Source organism: Diabrotica undecimpunctata, chromosome 4 (assembly GCF_040954645.1).
Source record: "Diabrotica undecimpunctata isolate CICGRU chromosome 4, icDiaUnde3, whole genome shotgun sequence".
Classification (NCBI taxonomy): domain Eukaryota; kingdom Metazoa; phylum Arthropoda; class Insecta; order Coleoptera; family Chrysomelidae; genus Diabrotica; species Diabrotica undecimpunctata.
Genome location: NC_092806.1, coordinates 10856059 through 10873428, shown reverse-complemented (window position 1 = coordinate 10873428; position 17370 = coordinate 10856059). Strand labels below are relative to the sequence as shown.

The window sequence follows — 17370 nt, the reverse complement described above, 5'->3', positions numbered from 1 at the left end:
GTTTATACATTTTAATTTGTCTAATCTCTTTGACTCGTAAGCAGTTTCAGCTTCTATATATGATGATCTGCTAATAAATTCTCATACTTTTTCCTTGCATCAGCTGTCTTACTGATATTAATATGATTGTAAAAAATATCACAATTGTTACAGGTATCATTGCTTGGTTTTTTAAACTTTAAGCCTAATTTATCGATTGTTTATTGATTGAGAGTAAACTTTATAAGAAACCGGTTCAGATGTTATGTCCTGAGTATACAATTGATACATCTTAGCTTTTGTTAATTCTGCTACTAGATACTTTTTACTAGTATGTTTTCTGTAGGCAGAAAATTTTGATATGTGGCTATAGACGAGTTCCATTCTAGATTCGGAAATTTTGTTTTTTGGTTCATGCCTGCCTCTGCCATCAGCCATAGGAATACCACAGTTGGATGACATTTTCTTTTTTGTAACAGTATCTATAAATTTATTACTTTCGTCAAAAATAGCACAAAAACATACCTTGCAGCATTGGATTCTTCCTCCTTGAATTTTTATAAAATATGTAAAACACTTTACCCTATTTTTTAAAGGTTTATCAGTATCACTTCTATTAGTAGTAATCTTCTTGTCAGAAATTTGAATTAATGAGGCAATACAACTTACCCTTCTATCGTAGTTGCCCATTTCCAAGTAATTTTGAAACAGATAATCTATGTTCATCAAATATTTTTTCTTTACACTTTCTTCTACAATCTCGCAATGACCGTGACTGCCTAGCTTTATTGCGTTTCCTTTGTTTGTTTCATATCCTTTACCCGTATTTCGTAAAGCCTGTCTATTTTTTCTTTTTCCTACTTTTCGTTTCAATATTTTGTGCATTGGTTGGCCATGTTCTGCATTGTTTTCAAAATTTGGTTCATCTGAGCCATTTTTCTCCTGTTCTGTGTCAGAATCACTATGGTGGTCTTCTTGAATGTGATCATAGGCCGGGTCTTTTACGCTGTCGTCTGAGTCAAAATCTTGCTGTACATTTTCTTTTACTAAAACAAAATATGGAATGTAGTGATCAATAATCAACAATTATACCACACGTGGAAGAATAATAATTGTTATTTCGAGTTGCCATCATAGTGAACGTTCCTTGATAAAATTTGCGTGTGCTCTCTTCACAATCTAGACAAGTACTGACAAGAAACTGATACGAATATGATTTGCGTGGACACCGCATTCTTGCAAAAAGGGATAACTTTGTATATCCTAGCAATACTTTCATATATATTTCTTCTATCACATTCCGGCAAAAGGGGATATCTTGATTTAATGCCTTTTACTAGCACACATTTCGAATAATTCTCAAGTTAACATGACTTAAATCGTTTTGCTTCTCAGTTAATTTCATAATGTTAGAAAATATGTGCACATATACCATTTTACTAGTAATTACTATTTTGCTCTCCAGAAGATATCTTGAGTTATATCCTTAAAACAGTCGTAACGATTAAATTGTAGGCAAGTTACCCCTTTTTGATCAATAATAATATTTTAATTAGTAAACTTTCACTTAACTCTCTTTACCAAGATTGTGCACAATCAAAAATGTTGTCGAATGGTATACATAACACTATTTTTCAAAAAATCGACTTATTCCCTTTTGCCTTCCAGCCACAGATTTGTATTTGTGTGTAGTATCACGTGGTAAATTGAATAGAGTTCTCCTGTTAATATAGTTGCAGTATCTGGAACTCTATATTTGAGAATTTCTGTGCTGTTAATTATTGCCACTCGGACTTCATTTTCAGTTTTAGACACGTTTGTATAGTATACCATGTAATCGGAATGAGAGTTAATTACATTTCGTAAGAGTTGTATGATAAGATTAGATTTGGTGCTATTGATTGTTGGAATTTTTATAACCCAAGATGAAGATATATTTTTATATTAATATAAGGGTGGAAATTGCTTCCAGTTAAGTAGGTTCATTTCATGATAAATTCTGCGGGAATATGTGGGATTGAACTTTGAAGAATCGTTAGCCATGGATATGTCTAAAATGTTATTTATTGGAATTCTTTTATTTAGAGTTATGCTAGAAGTGTAATTAAGGGTTAATAGCGGTCTACGAAGCTCTAGCGTGGGTTCACCTATTTCAGCTTGTATGCAATTTATCGGAGTTGTTCTGCACGTTCCAAGTATAATCCTTAGGACGATGTTATGTAACGTATCCACATGTTTTAACGTTGTTGTGCTAGCAGATGCATATGCAACACATCCGTAATCAATTTTGAAACTAATTATGGATCTGTATAACATGAGTAGTGTTTTACCAAATGCACCCCAAGTTTTGTGACCTAAGTACTTTAACAAATCCATTTCGACATAAAAGAACTAACTGCTGGATATGACTTTTCCAATTTAACTGTTTATCAAATATCACTCCTAGGAATTTTATTTCGTTTGTATAGAAAAGATTTTGGTTTTAAAGCATTAGGTTCGGTTTATCCTCGATGTCTTTTTGAAAATATTATACATTTTGTTTTATTAGAGCAAAAGCTGAAACCGGTACTTAAGGAACCAATTTACTAGTTTATTTAAGTGTTCTTGTAATATTGACGCCATACGATTAACGTTCTTCACTTTGATGTAAATAATTAGGTCATCAGCATATAGTCTTGTCTAAACAGGTTTCGCAATGATTTTTATTATATCGTTTACTGCTAATAAAAATAGAGTAGGACTGATAATCGATCCTTATAGGATTCCGTTTTGTTGTTCTCTAAGATAAGATATAGCACCACTTGCTCGGACTTGTTCTTTGACTTAAAAAATTGTTTATGTAGGCCAAAATACTTCCTTAATATCCCATATATTTTTTAGAATATTCAATATACGGTATTTCCATACTGTATCAAATGTTTAGTTACGGAGCAAATTACCATCAATTTTTGATTACATATTTTTACAAAGCTTCGTGAATAGCGTTTTCTAGATCTAATGTCGTTTGTAGATCTACCTGGTATAAATAAAGCTTGTTCGTGGTAAGTTGATCATTATATTCTAGAATGGTTCTAGGTTCCACATTAATCTTTTGTTGACTATTTTTTCCATACTTTTACATGAAGAACATGTTAATGATATAGGACGATATGATTCGGGTTGTAATTTATCTTTATTTGGTTTAATAGGAATAACAATGGCATTTTTCCAGATTTTTGGAAATGATTTTTGTGACCAAATAATATTAAAAATTTGGAGTAGAAATATTTTGCTTGTATGTGAAGTTTTTTAATAAATTGTATTGGTATGTCGTCTGAACCTGGTGAAGTATCTTTCATGCTATTAAGTGCTTCTTGAAACTTCCCATAACTAAGAGCTGTATTGATAGGGTTAAATTCGTCGGAAATTTCAATCCAATCTGCCTTTTTTAGTTTCCTTATGTAAGTTGGTATTGTATTTGTATGTTTTATTAACATTGGGAAGTGTTCACTACTATATAAATCTTTTAGTGCTGTCCAATGGAGTTGTGAGCAATGAGGGTTCGCATATGGAGAGATCAATGGCAGAAGATGTTCTGCCATTGAACAGAATAGTATTAAAAACGTTTAATAACATATTTCCCCACTGTGTTGTTTGATTTTATTCCCATGTAATGTTATGGCCATTAAAATCTCACGTAATTATTCGAGGTGATGGAATTTGTTGGAGAAGGTTAAGTAATTCGGGTTTAGTTAGAATTTCGTCTGGTGAAACATAAATGCTAGAAATATTGAACTTTAGTGGGTCCAGTACTGTAGGAACTGAAGGTTGAATCAGTAAATACAGAGAATTGATTGTTTGCAAAGATCTCGTCATGATTGACTCCATTGATTTTTAACACTGTGCTTAATGGTATCAATTAAATCAGGGATACAACTATGGTCATTTGAAATACCATATTTAATGGCTTTTTTAGCCAAACCATCAACATATTTATTATGCGTTAGTTCTGTATGGGCCATAAATAATTTACTCTTCTTGTATTTTTATGAATTTCAAAAGTGATTTTCTTAATTAACAGGATATAATTGTTTGAATTGTTATCAGGAAAATCCATAGTTTGAATAACAAAAAGAACAGAGTGTGAGCCAGAAATAATTGTTGAAGATGTACCTACCTTTAAAACTGTTCCTACCTATACAATTGATTTCCCGAATATAGTGGGTTCGCTATTCCCAGTCCTAACTGTCTAGTGAATTTATTAATTATTTTTTTGCGAAGTTAGTTACTTTTTGACAGACTGGAAGTGGCTGGAAATTGGAAAACCAAGCACACGTACTCATAGCCTATATTAATAGTAAACAAACTAAATAGTGAATAAAATAGAACTTTACGAATTGCCGACAATTAATATTTATTTATTTGCACCATATAATAAATATTTATGTTAAATTATAACAACTGAAATATATTATTTAAATATATACAACCCAAAATTTTATGGTTTAGTATACACTTTTTCAATTAAAGAAGTCTGGTAATAAAAGTTTATTTAAGCTGGCAATACTGTGAGTTAGGAACTTTCGTGTTGTAGGTTTCCAGCTATGAATCTGTCAAAATACGCTCGAGCTGAGCGAATGGACCATACTATAATATATATAAATTTAAAAATGAGACGACCGATTGCCATCGGATGCAGCTTACCTAAGTTTTCATCCCCAGTCCTTTCAATATAAGTTTTCAAGATTGTACTTATCTGAAAGTAAACTGAATTGTTTAATGTCCCATCTCGCCGGCTGTTTATCGTCTCGTCTCTAATTCTCTTTCATTCCCCATTTAGGAGAAAACAATTTTTAAAACCACTGTTTTCTTTATAAATACCTACATATGTAAATAAAGAGTTAAATACAACACTAATTAGGAAACCGGCTCGACTTTTAAGCGATAAGAAGATAATCAAATCTCATCAAAACAATATGACCGAGAATCTGAGCCAGTTAGAAGATATAAATTAAACATTTGCATTGGATGACGAGTACACTTAGATTTGTCGAGTCAGTCAGGTCCCGGACCTGCTCACCAAGTTTTTGTATTACATTAGAATGTAAATAAACGTTAGGAATCAAACCATGACGCCGCGCCGGTCCATCCTAACGAACTAGTTTCCAACATCACAATACTAGCGATGGACAACGAAAGAATTAGCCGAAAGCGGTGCAAAAGTTTGTTTAAAAATAAATAAATCATTGCGAAAAATGTCTTGAGTGTTTCGAGTCTGCTCACACCTGGATGAACAACAGTAACTTGCTCGTTTTTTTTTTGTTTTACTGCATATATTTTTATTTTTCTTCTGATTAGACTTAGTTCTTCAGAGTTTGTTTTTTTATTTTATATTTTTGCAGATACATACTATTTGTTAAAATTTTTTATTTTGTTTTTAGTACGCAAATGTGTTTCTTGCAGTTGTTTTTTTCGTTTTATAATTTTTCAGTAAAAACACTACCATTAGCATGGCTCGTTCAACTCTGACCAACACATTCTTACCTAGGTGTGCGTGGCCCCAATTGGGTCAGTCCAAAATCTAATTATTTTATTCAAATACTAGTATTTCACAAAAAAAACAGCCGCTTCTGGACTAGTCCATGCTATAGCAGTCCAGCGAAAGTGTTAAACAACATTTAATAGTCATTGTATCTAGAGCGCAGCGAAGCCTGATTGTCTGTTTTTAATACTACCAAAATTGATTATAATACAGTTTTAAGTACTTAAACATCTTCAGAGCAGTGACATTTATTTAGAAGAATGTCTCATATACCGTATTTAATGAGATAAAATGCAAACACGCTTAAGTCACAAATAAGTAATTTTTCAGGGAGAGTGAAAAACTTTTAGCTTTGCTCTGAAAAAGGATAACGAGTTCTAATCAATGTTATGCAATAGTATTGGTTCCAAACATATCAGTTAGTGTAGCGGGTAGCTAAAAAATAGTTTAAAAAATTGATTTTGTTTTGCCAGTAAGACCTTTTGCACGAACTCAGTGAAAATAGTCGTTTTGCATGTAAAATGTTGTGGTCATATGATGATTTGCATGTAAATAAAGTAAAATAGCAATCAAGTAAAGAAACAATGGTTTTCTGAATGAACTTCATTTTTGTAAAATAATAATATAGGCCTTACCGAAACGACAAACATTTTCATAGTGCAGTCCTCATCGTCGAGACAGTCACTTATTACTTCCTGTTGTTCACTAGCAACTACTGTAGTGGGTTCATCAAAAATCAAAATCTTGTACCAACCAAGACGTGGGTCAAAAAAACATTTTTTTCAAAAGTTTGTGAATATATTTGTCTTTTCTTTGGTTAACACATGAGGAAGTGTGAGTTCTTCCAGTCTCACTCGCCTAAGATTCTTTTTCCCTTTATTTCTCAAATATATAAAAGACTCTTTTCCTTCATACTTGTAGTTTTTCAAGCCTCTTATTAACAATATATTTTTGTAAGACTTTCCTTTTCCTCTTTTCTCGGTGTTCAATTTCTTCTTGTGTCCGGTAGCACATTTCAATTCTCTTCAGTTCACTAATTGATTCGATGTCCTTATAGTATTCACTTGGCTTCTTAGTACCAAGAAGTGGCCAATCTTCTAGTGCTCTTACCTTGTCTTAAACGTCATGGTATTTGTTTTTTTTTGCAACTGCTTTTATGATCTTCAAAAAACACGGTCGGTGGGTAAAAAACTATGTCCGCATACAGCGAAATACAATAAAATTCTTTGGATTGCTGTTTTGTGTGTTTCCAAAAAATGAATCGGTGTTCTCAGGACAATATTATTTTTATTTTGAGAAACACAACCATCACTTAACAACCCTAAAAATCAGCTTCTTTTAAATAATTAAAAGAGAGCAGATATTTCCACACTGCCTTTTCCTTCCTGCTTCTCTGTCCAAGTGTAGAACGTGGTTTTGAGTTTTTAGATCCGTAATACGAAAGGTCAAAGTTGTCTCGCGTAATAAGCTTCTTGAATTGGGCTTTTCGGTTGTGACTGAATTTGTTGAAGATCAAAGCAACGGCTAACACAATGAGAAACATCCATTTCCATGTACTCATAAAACACCTTTGCTCTTGTTGAATGAATCCGCTTTTGTGTTGGTGCACTTTTAATTTGTTCTTTGAAAAGGCAGCACATTGTAAGTATCGAAGACAGGTGAATTAAAACCTATGCCAATATTTTTCTTAGTTTACTAATACTTAACGCACTAACATATTTTATAATCTTTTGGACTCCTATCTTGTATAATGTGATTCAGTTCCTCTGAGCTTTCTTATGTACTCCAAGTTTCGTTCTTCAGATAGTTTTCTCTTTAACAGCAAATCCAAAATGCACTTTGGCTATGTTTCTTCAATACCAATAACAGTGCAAAAAAGCTTTAAATATACAAGTTTTAACACAGTTATACAGAAGTTTAGACAGTTGAAAAATAAGTGTATCGAGTACTTTCGCTCAGGTCCAGGTTCTTTTCTTTTTGTTTACTGACCTTGGCCTATGTATTTTGATTTGTGTTGTACGAATCAGACTGACAAATATATTGTCTTGTCTTTTCGTGTCTGGAACTCTTCTTTGAAAGCGTTGATGTAAATAGGCCTTATTTTTACGTACGTGAAACGTTTAGTGTTCTTAAACGGTACAAAAACTAGGACTTAGGAGCTTTTTCCTCCTGTAACTCTTCTCTTTCTAGTCCTTTTATTTCCTTCACCAACAATTACCTTAAACTTGTAAGACTCACTGAGTCATCCGAGTGGCAGTTGCCGAGTTTTTATTGGCTGGTTGGAAATAAGCTGGTTAGCACAGACCAGTATAGTGAAAATAAGTTGTTTTACATGTAAACGTGGTGCTCAACATGCTTTTACCATAGGTAATATTTTTTGCATGAATCAGATAAAATAAACTACTTTGGCTGCAACAGAACAATGCATTGGCACATCTAACTCAACTTTGAATTTTGTGTGACTTCAGGCTGTTTGCATGTTACCTCCTCTTTACAGTCACTAACTGTTTAGTACTAACGTCGCCATCGGCGGCTCATTTTGAAGAGGTACTAGATATTTTTGTTTTACAAAATGTCATTTTTAGCAAAATCGTTATTTTTAATTCTCTTTCAATCATACTAACCCTAAAATCAAATATATTTTAAGCAATTAGTAAAAGTGGTTAAAAAATATTAAATTTTAAGGATTGATCTTTATTGCTATTTAAATTGAATCCAGTATAGTAAAAAGTATAAATAAAATGAAAACAATTTATTATCCTTAAAAATAATTGATAACAGCTCTGTTCGTATATAACGGAGTTTTATAAAAAAAAAAGAAGAATAATGCTTAAAGAGGACTAAGGATTGTATAATAAAATTTCTAACAATGTACAATAGTTTTACTGCTTCCATTTTCCTAGAAAACACATGACTCTAATAAATACATGCCAATCTTCTTTGAAAGTAAGCCCAAATTCTCTCGATGGTAGTAGAATTAAAAAAAATTGGACATATATTCATCCAGAGCGCGCACATTAAATTAATAAAAGTCCTATTGAATTTTATTTAAGTTAAAAATATGAGTTACATGGTGTTGACGTAACGAATGGTGGAATAAGATGATGTTGCCGGTAAAGGCAGATTATTTAGAAGGCGAACAATAACAAGAACGCCATCATAAGACAGAAAAGACCCATAGCTTCGGACAAGGCGAACCCTAAGATGGCGTATGAGAAGAGTTGTTGTTTTAGGCTGGGGTTTCTGGCGTAACCGATGATGAGTGAACCGAACACTGTTCCAATACCAGCTCCTGAAACAATAAAAAACAATTTAGATATTTTACAGATTTTAATTACATGAAGAACAATCAGTTTCATATTAAAATGAAATAAAATAAAAATAAGTCTTTAAAAAATAACATTAAAAATAAAATAAACTAAGAACTACATTATTTATAAATGTAGTTTCGATAATACTTTCACTTATTGACATGTTTTTCGTTTTTCTAACTATACTCATATGATCTGGTCTACTCATTTTTCCTAGGGCCTCCTTTTCTTATTTTACTACACATTTTAGATTCAATCACTTACATTTTTGGGACACTTATAAATATTGAGATCTACACAAGATAGTCCAAACAGTATCAGTGGATTTATACAGTCCAAGTTAATTTAAAATCAATTTTCAGTAATAAAATTATTGAAAAAATATATATAAAATATAAATTATAGAAAAAAAGTCGTTAATCAATCGACGCTTAGCAAAAATCCAATGTTTAGAAATCTTTGCAGAAAATTCAAACAAACAATTTTTTGAAAATTATAGTCTAGTTTAAAAAAATAATGAGTATTAATAATGGGTGTTGCCGCCTCTGGCCCTTGGGACTTGTTAGAGCGAATCCATGAATCTCTACGAAGGATTTACCTTACTTTTGAGATTGTTCCAAATGTATTCAATTGGGTTAAGATAGGGACTGCGTGCCGGTCATGGTAAAATTTGAATCCCGATCTCATTAAGGTACTCACGGGTGGATCTTGCGGTATGACAACGTTGATTGTCCTGCATTAACCTAAAGTTTTCACTAATCTACAACAAGATTAGTATGAGCTTCATAAGAGATACCTCCCCAAATCATTATTGACCCTCCTCGGTAAGTCACTGTTTCGGTTATAGTGCATGAAGCAAACCTTTCATTCTGACGCCTGTAGACAGGCTGACAGTATGTTCTTCCATTCCGCCACAGTCCAGTCAGAACATACTCGCGCAAGTCTAGCTCTATAGCATGTTGTGGGGCACGAGCTAGAAGGAAAACCATTTTCTTTCTGTTAGTATTTTTCTAATGGTATGTTCACTCACACTAAACATTCCTCACCTCAAAAAGACGCGTATGAGCTTCAGGAGCAGTGCAAAAGCGATTTCTCAACACATTGCTGACAATAAAGTGGACATTTTGAATTGCATTGCATCGATGTCTGCCTTTACCTGACCTGTGGGTGTATGAAACTGTCTCCCTAACTCGTATGATAGCATCCCATACCGTAGTTCTGGGTACATAGAGTGTATGAGTGATAGGACATTGGATGTACCCAGCATCAGCTAAAGCCACTGCTCTAGCTGCATAATATTGGAACGAGTGGCATTTTTATAGTCGCAAACAATAATCAAACACTAAAATCTCAAATTAAACAACATTCACACACTATGACAAAATAACAGGAAATGTTAACACAGTAACACAATTGCAATAATATCGTACAATGCCTACCTTTCAAAAACCCTTTGGTGGCATATATTTAGGAAACAAACTGAGTGTATTAGTGTTTATTGCCAGCATACCCACTTGACAGAACACAAAACAGTTGATAAGCCATAGTTAATGTAAACAAATAGATGGGCAATTCATTGTGCTGGTGGGAAAGCCCTTAAAACATGATAAACATGACAGCAGATGACAAAGATTTTTAGAATAATCAGCAATCTGTATTATGGCCAAACAGCAAAAATCAAGAGAGACAACCAACTGATCCAAGACATTCTGATACAGAGAGGTGATGACAGAAAAGGTTTAGACAGGTGAAGCATTTCCTGGCTCTATAGTCTTAGAAAGTGGTATTCACGATCTAAACTTCATTCACTATACATATTCCCAATTGTCAACAGAAGCACGTGAAAGCCAAACAGGGTCGTACTGATTTGTATCATATGATTTTTAAAAATATTTACTTTTGAAACTATTAGTGTAAGAATTTCTTGAAATTTAATCATTAAATCACAATTAAACTAAACTCTAAAAAATAACACGACCAGTAAATAACAATGACTATAACAAAAATATAACACAATATATTAACTTAAAAATCAACAGGATACAATTTGAATTTAAACATGCTGGCAAGTTTGGATCTGTAACATGGGAATATGTCTGGCTTAAGGCAATAAATTATATTTAATAGCCTCTTGACGAATGAGAAGGCGAATATCAACACATGCTCATGTTTACAGATGGGAATTTGCTAAAGGAATGAACTTTACCACAAATAAAGTGAAAATAAAGTGTCAAATATTAGTTAATTAAAAATGTGATTTTCATCACAATCACAACCAATAAGTGTGGCTTAATCCCATAAAAAAATATAATATTAACTTAAACATGCCACAAGTGGTTTCAGAACCTTGCTAAGGTAAAAATATCACAAATAGTGTTAAACATTTGATATTTTCTGCTAGATAAGAAAATTTCTGATTACTGCAAAAATATAAGAGATTTTTAGCTGCTAAGATCATAGATAGGTAAAAGTAAAAGAAAATGGACAATATAAAAGAAATAATTGAGACATTACTGAGGTATGTTACAAAGGAAGGCCAAAAAAAGGGAAATAAAAGAAATTGAGGTTTACAAAAAATTATTTTGTAGTTATTTATGGGAATATATTTATGTATCCAAGGTTTGTCTATAAAGTATATGATATTCATTCACAACTGTATGCCATAACGTTTCAGCACACTCTATGGGATACAAACATATTGACTGACTAATCATGAACTTGCCATGTAACTCAGCTAACAATAGGAAGTGTTAAGTTTGTAATATTTGTTTTTGTGTTCGTTAATATTGACATAATAGAACTTATGTGTTTTCGGGAATTCTAGATGACAATTAAACGAAAACTGCTCACAAAAGGAAAGAAAAATGTTTTTAACTTTTCAACCAAGAATGTGAAAAGCAGTGGGAAGTAAATGGCTCCATGTTTGGACATGTGGTGACTGGTTTCTTCATCACGTTAATGTGCCAGCACATTCACTGGTCCTTGTGCAACAGTTCTTGGCACATTTTTAGGTAAAATGGGGATTACTTTATCATTGAGTCACTAAGAATATTGTTATAGATCAAAATTGGGTAAGTTTTGGGTATACCTTATAGATATCTGCTACAGTGTAAGTAACAACACTTTTTATATGAAAGACCAGATCATTAAGATTTGTTTTACATATGGTGTGTTCATGTTTTTAATTCTTTTCTCCATGATTTTACTTAAATAACTTTCTTTTCCATATTTGTGATCTTCAATTGTCACTTCTTCCATAATTTTGGTTTGATCTTGACTATTTTGGTGGTTTTAAACAATTGACCATGTTAAGATTATTTATTTTAATTTATATATATTTAGACTTATTTATCAACTCTATTGGCTTTCAACACAAATTTCATTAAACTGTATTGTGTAGAAACTTATTAATTGTTTAAACAACTCAGTCTATCAATACTTTATTAAACATCGATTTAATAAAAAAAACTAGTAAATTTATTTCTTAAAATTAGTAAATCTAAAGGGCGAATAACATTAAGAAAGCTATCATTAGGCAAAATAAGCCCATGGCTTCGGAAAGGGCAAATCCAAGGATGGCATAGGAAAATAGTTGTTGTTTCAGGGAGGGGTTTCTAGCATATCCGATAATTAAACAACCAAACACAGCTCCAATACCAATACCTAAAAGCATTCCACTCTTTTAAAATAATAAATATTATCAAAAAATTAAACACCTCTATAAGCAGTTAAAAAAAATGTAAGAATGTAAGAAATAAAATTATTAAATTAAGAGGTTGTATGCTACAAAAAGTAAATTAGTCTTTTAAGTTGTTTAAGACTGTTACATATTACTAAATCGGTTCTTGTATTTTGCAAAGATTTCAAAGGTTTTTTGATTTTGAACAATTTTTGAATTCAGATTTCTGTCGAAACAACTCAACTTTGTGTTAGCATTAGTTAATCAGTTAATATTGTATGTTGCATACATTTGACATAAACCATACAGCACACTGATAATTTATTCATATAAATTAATTGCCTGCTTGTTTATTGATCTTTTTCATTTCTCATAAATTAATTAATTTGAATTTGGAGTCAATAGATCTTTTTAAGTTACATTTGAATGTATGGCCTGCATAAAACATTTTATTTTAAAAATAACAAGCCGTCCAAAAAACTTTGCTGGCCCCTAGAGGATTGATCAGTGTAGCATTTAATTTATAAGAGAACAGCTCTTGCAGTCTAATGACAATATTTTAATATTAAAACGAATTAGTAAGGCAATTTACGGGGAGCAACATCTGATACATGAAACTAGAATGGAAGATTTATTCAGCTAAATATGAGTCAGACTAACAGCATACTTCATATTTACGCCCGCCTAAATGTGAAGAATTAATCGTACAATAGCTCAGATATGATGGGCACTGACTGTCTGACTCTAGAAACCAGCATTCATTGTGGATGTACCCTAAAAATGTTTTCCAAGTCTGTCTACATAAATTGTGACTTCTATTGACATCTGTCAGGAATACACAACAGGAATATTTTTTTGTTTTCTAATGAATTTATATTGCAAAAAGAAATTCTTTGCAAAAACAAAAGTTGGAAAGCAAATACATGTAGCTAATAGCTGATTTTTTAAAAGTAGTAGAAGGAAATGAATATATAGGTTTTAAAACTCATTTGGGAATGTGTAATGTAATCTTAATGGAGTTTTACTTTTTTTCAGAAAAATGTGCCTTTAATGATTCTTATTAATTCTCTATTCACTGGATTTTTATTGTTTTTTAACTTCTCTCTCTCTCTCTCGCTCTCTCTGAACTAATATGTTTTTGTTTATGAAATTATTTTTATAATCACTGACAAGTGTTTCTGTCTTTTAACGTTTTCATCTTGTTATTTATGTTATAATTGGAAACTGGTTTGTTTTTAAAACTGACATGTATTGATTAAAACATTAACTGTTCACTTAGGCATCACGGGGAGAGTTGAATATATAATTTAATTTTTTTTATAAACATTTTGTATTTTTCTCTTTTCTTTTGATTTTAACCTTTTCAGCAATGACTGTGCATTGTTCCATTATATTTTTTGACATGTTATTATGCCCATGTGACCCAAATCTTCAATATGTCTCTTTACAGTTTCCTTGGGAATTTCTTCTATTTGTGATTTCCTCTTTAACAGATCCAACTATACCAAAACCTTGCATTTTATTGCTTACCATGAATAGATGTTGATGAAATATAAAATAGTAACGTAAAGATGACAAACAACTGATAAATATCCTTATGATTAAAAATATGGTATTACAACTTAACAATTGCACCATCTTTTCCATTTTACATACCTGATCCAGCTACTCCAACTGTGGCAGCTCCAGCACCAATGAATTTAGCCGCAGAGTCAATGTCTCTGCTGACTGGTGTAGTTTGGAAACTGCGGATAGCGGGGAGGAGGGTAGGTTGCTTGTGTTGTTGCACATTCTGTACCTGTATTTGACTTTGGTTTACTACACTGCTCAGTGGCCTCAAGTATTGTTTTGTGTTGGCAACGAGCTGCAACAAAAAAAATAATTTACCAATTTTGCAATAAAAAGATTAGGTTAGAATATTATTGGAAAACATCCTTAAAACTATGTTTTATACTTTGTAATGAAATAAAAAATAAGAAAATTAAAACAAATGAGCAATATGCTGTGAAAAGTTCATTTTCACTAATTTTTTTTTAAAATAGGTCTTGCAGTCTCAAAAAAAAAATTAATATTTCACATAGGCCATAAGCTTATTAATTATTAGGGTAACATCACATCATAAAAGCAATAGAAATATAGCAAAGATGATGATAATGCATATATGAAAATGCCTAAGAATAGAAGACATGGAGTCTTAGAAAAACTTCAAAGAATATATTGAATAGAAGAAAAGATATTGATAGATATGCTGAAAATAATAAGTAGGAAAATCGTGATTGAACGAAAACAGCACAAACTTCATCCATATTGCACAATGGGGTCAGAAATATAAAAGAATGTTAACATTACAATATTCATGGTAAAGTTGTACAGGAAGATCATATAGACACAAGAAGAAATGAAAAGAAATATTACTATTATTCTCTTTAATTATCTTTAAAACCTTTATATAGAGCTTTTCAAGTTATCCTTAATTATTTCCAATAGCTTTGAAAGACATCAATTTTATTAAAAAGTCTGACCAGATTCTTTCTCTGCCTTATTTCTTAATACATTCAGCCATACAAAATATTAATTCAAATAATACTAGGATTGAAGAATAATATTCACAAGCTAGTATATTTTAAAAAATGAAATACACAAAAATTAGTTATTTCAAATTATGTAATCCCATACACAGATTAAGTATAGTACTAGATATGAACAATAAAAAAAATTAGGAAAACTTCTCAGTTAAGACTTATAAAGATTTGGCATTTTTCACTTATATCAAAGTAAAGGTTACTGTTTTTATCTCTGAAGCTGATTATTAAATCACTCTTACATAATCCCGGTTTTTGACTCACATTTTTAAATATCACCAAAAACAAGAAATTATCATAGCATAAAAGAACTAGAATTCAATGCTGATATGAATTATAACATTTAAAGTTCTCCTTTGAGTCAGCACTTAGATCATAAATTAACAAAATATGAAAATATGAATGAAAAAATAAAGAGGAATGAAACAATTTGATTCATTAACAACTCAAGGGAGTAAGTACTCCATTGTGTAATAAGTTACTTCAAGATCACACAATTACAGAAAATGTGCAAAAGCAAAAACTTTTACAGAAAAACAATACAAAAACTATTCAAAAGCACCAAGGAACATTTCTAGTTGTAAATTAAGCATTTAATATGAGTAGTACTAGAGAAAATTGACTAAAACTTAATCCAATATACAGCCCATGGAGTTACATAATACTTTATGTTAAAAGTGTATGAGTTATATTAATTAATATAATTTATACTTACTGCGCTTCTGGTGGCAGGGGCAATCAGTCTAGCACAGGCAAACATTTTTGTATTTTATATTACGTCCGCTATCTACAAGCCTAAAAAGAAGTATATTTAAGAAAATGGCAGCCGAGTACATCTGTCAAAGTCATAGGAGATACGTAAAGTTCAGCATTACGTAACTCATATTAAGGATTAAGCAGAAAGTATACTTAAAAACTAAGTGAAATAAACATTAACAGTACAATAATTAGTTATTAAATGCTTTATAATTGCCTTTAATAACTTATTTGTTATGAAAAAGTAGGTATACTAAGAACTGGAAATGGCCGGGTTGTACAAAGTCGAATTGGATTTACGTAAGAGGTAAATCCAAGAAAATAACTAAATTAGAGTAATTTTTATGAAAATTTTAACAGGAAGATATAAACATTGCACATATTGTTACAAATACCTACTTTTTCGACACCGATGACACTTAAATTAAGAAAAAACTTTGGAATTAGAAAACTTTAACTTACCAAAGAACAGTGTAGTGAATTACGCGAACTTATCGGAACTGCAATAGCCGCCCAATGGAATGAAAGAGAACGACTATTAAACCCTTGGAGTATGCGCACTAGAAAAAGAACATGCGCACTTAACATTTATACAGTGTTGCCAATTAATATAACCTTTTTTCTAAAGTATTTTACTCTAAAGGCAGCTTCAGATGTATCATTTAAGATTTAGAATAGTTTAAAAAATTATTTATATTAGATTATGACATATTTAAATAATAATACAACAAAAAGTTAACAAAAGAATATATTTGTAAAGTGTTGATGTCAGTTAGTTTTTAAAAAATGCATAAAAAAAATTAATTTACAGGTAAATATTTTGACAGGTTCTATCAGTGCTTTGCTTAGAGAGAGAGGAGGAAAATACAACAATCATAAAAAGTAAAAAAAGATACATATATGAAAATTCCAATCGATTAAATCTGACTTAAACAAACACAATGACTTGGGGAAAGAGATAGACTTACACGAACTTAGTAAGTAAATAGAAGATATTATAGGAATAGTAAAAATTACAATCATTTTGGTCTGTTCTCCGTAACCGGGTTTCATTAAATTATTATCCCTTCCTAAGCCGTCTCCGTTTAGCAGAAAGGTGCTTACAGTATGATCATGTTTGCTCAAAAGGATATTAAAATAATAATTAAATCTAATTTTTATGTATTGCATTTGCAACAGTAATGAAAAGAACTGTTTTATCTTTTTCATATGTATGCCCTTTGAAACACGTTTTTCAAATATAATTTGGCTATTTATTATAAGCTTTGATGAATAAAGTTTTATTTTTTATCACCTAGGTAATACCTATTTCATAAAATGTCATCCGCTTTTTATATACAAGAGATTTTATTTATTGAATTGAAGTTTACTTGATGGAAATTCATGTTCAATAATAATACAAAAACACAACAGTTTGTTTATTTCTACACAATATCTTCTGTAGAATACTGTTTTTTAATTTCCACTTAAAATATTCTTTGGAAATTAAAAGAGAGTGTTGTGTTTTATGTTTCACTACACGACAAATATTGTTATATTTGT

The 17370-nt window shown here is 31.2% G+C and overlaps 1 protein-coding gene across 1 annotated transcript; it reads right to left on the bottom strand.

Moving 5' to 3' along the window:
* Nucleotides 1-8237: 8237 nt before the first annotated feature.
* On the bottom strand, nucleotides 8238-16443 carry ATPsynC (ATP synthase, subunit C). Its single transcript, XM_072528884.1, has 4 exons — nucleotides 16291-16443; nucleotides 15788-15867; nucleotides 14147-14354; nucleotides 8238-8792 (listed from the first exon to the last, which is right to left on the bottom strand). Exons 2-4 carry the CDS (start codon nucleotides 15830-15832, stop codon nucleotides 8629-8631), a joined length of 417 nt encoding a protein of 138 aa, XP_072384985.1. The 5' UTR covers nucleotides 15833-15867; nucleotides 16291-16443; the 3' UTR covers nucleotides 8238-8628.
* Nucleotides 16444-17370: the final 927 nt, after the last annotated feature.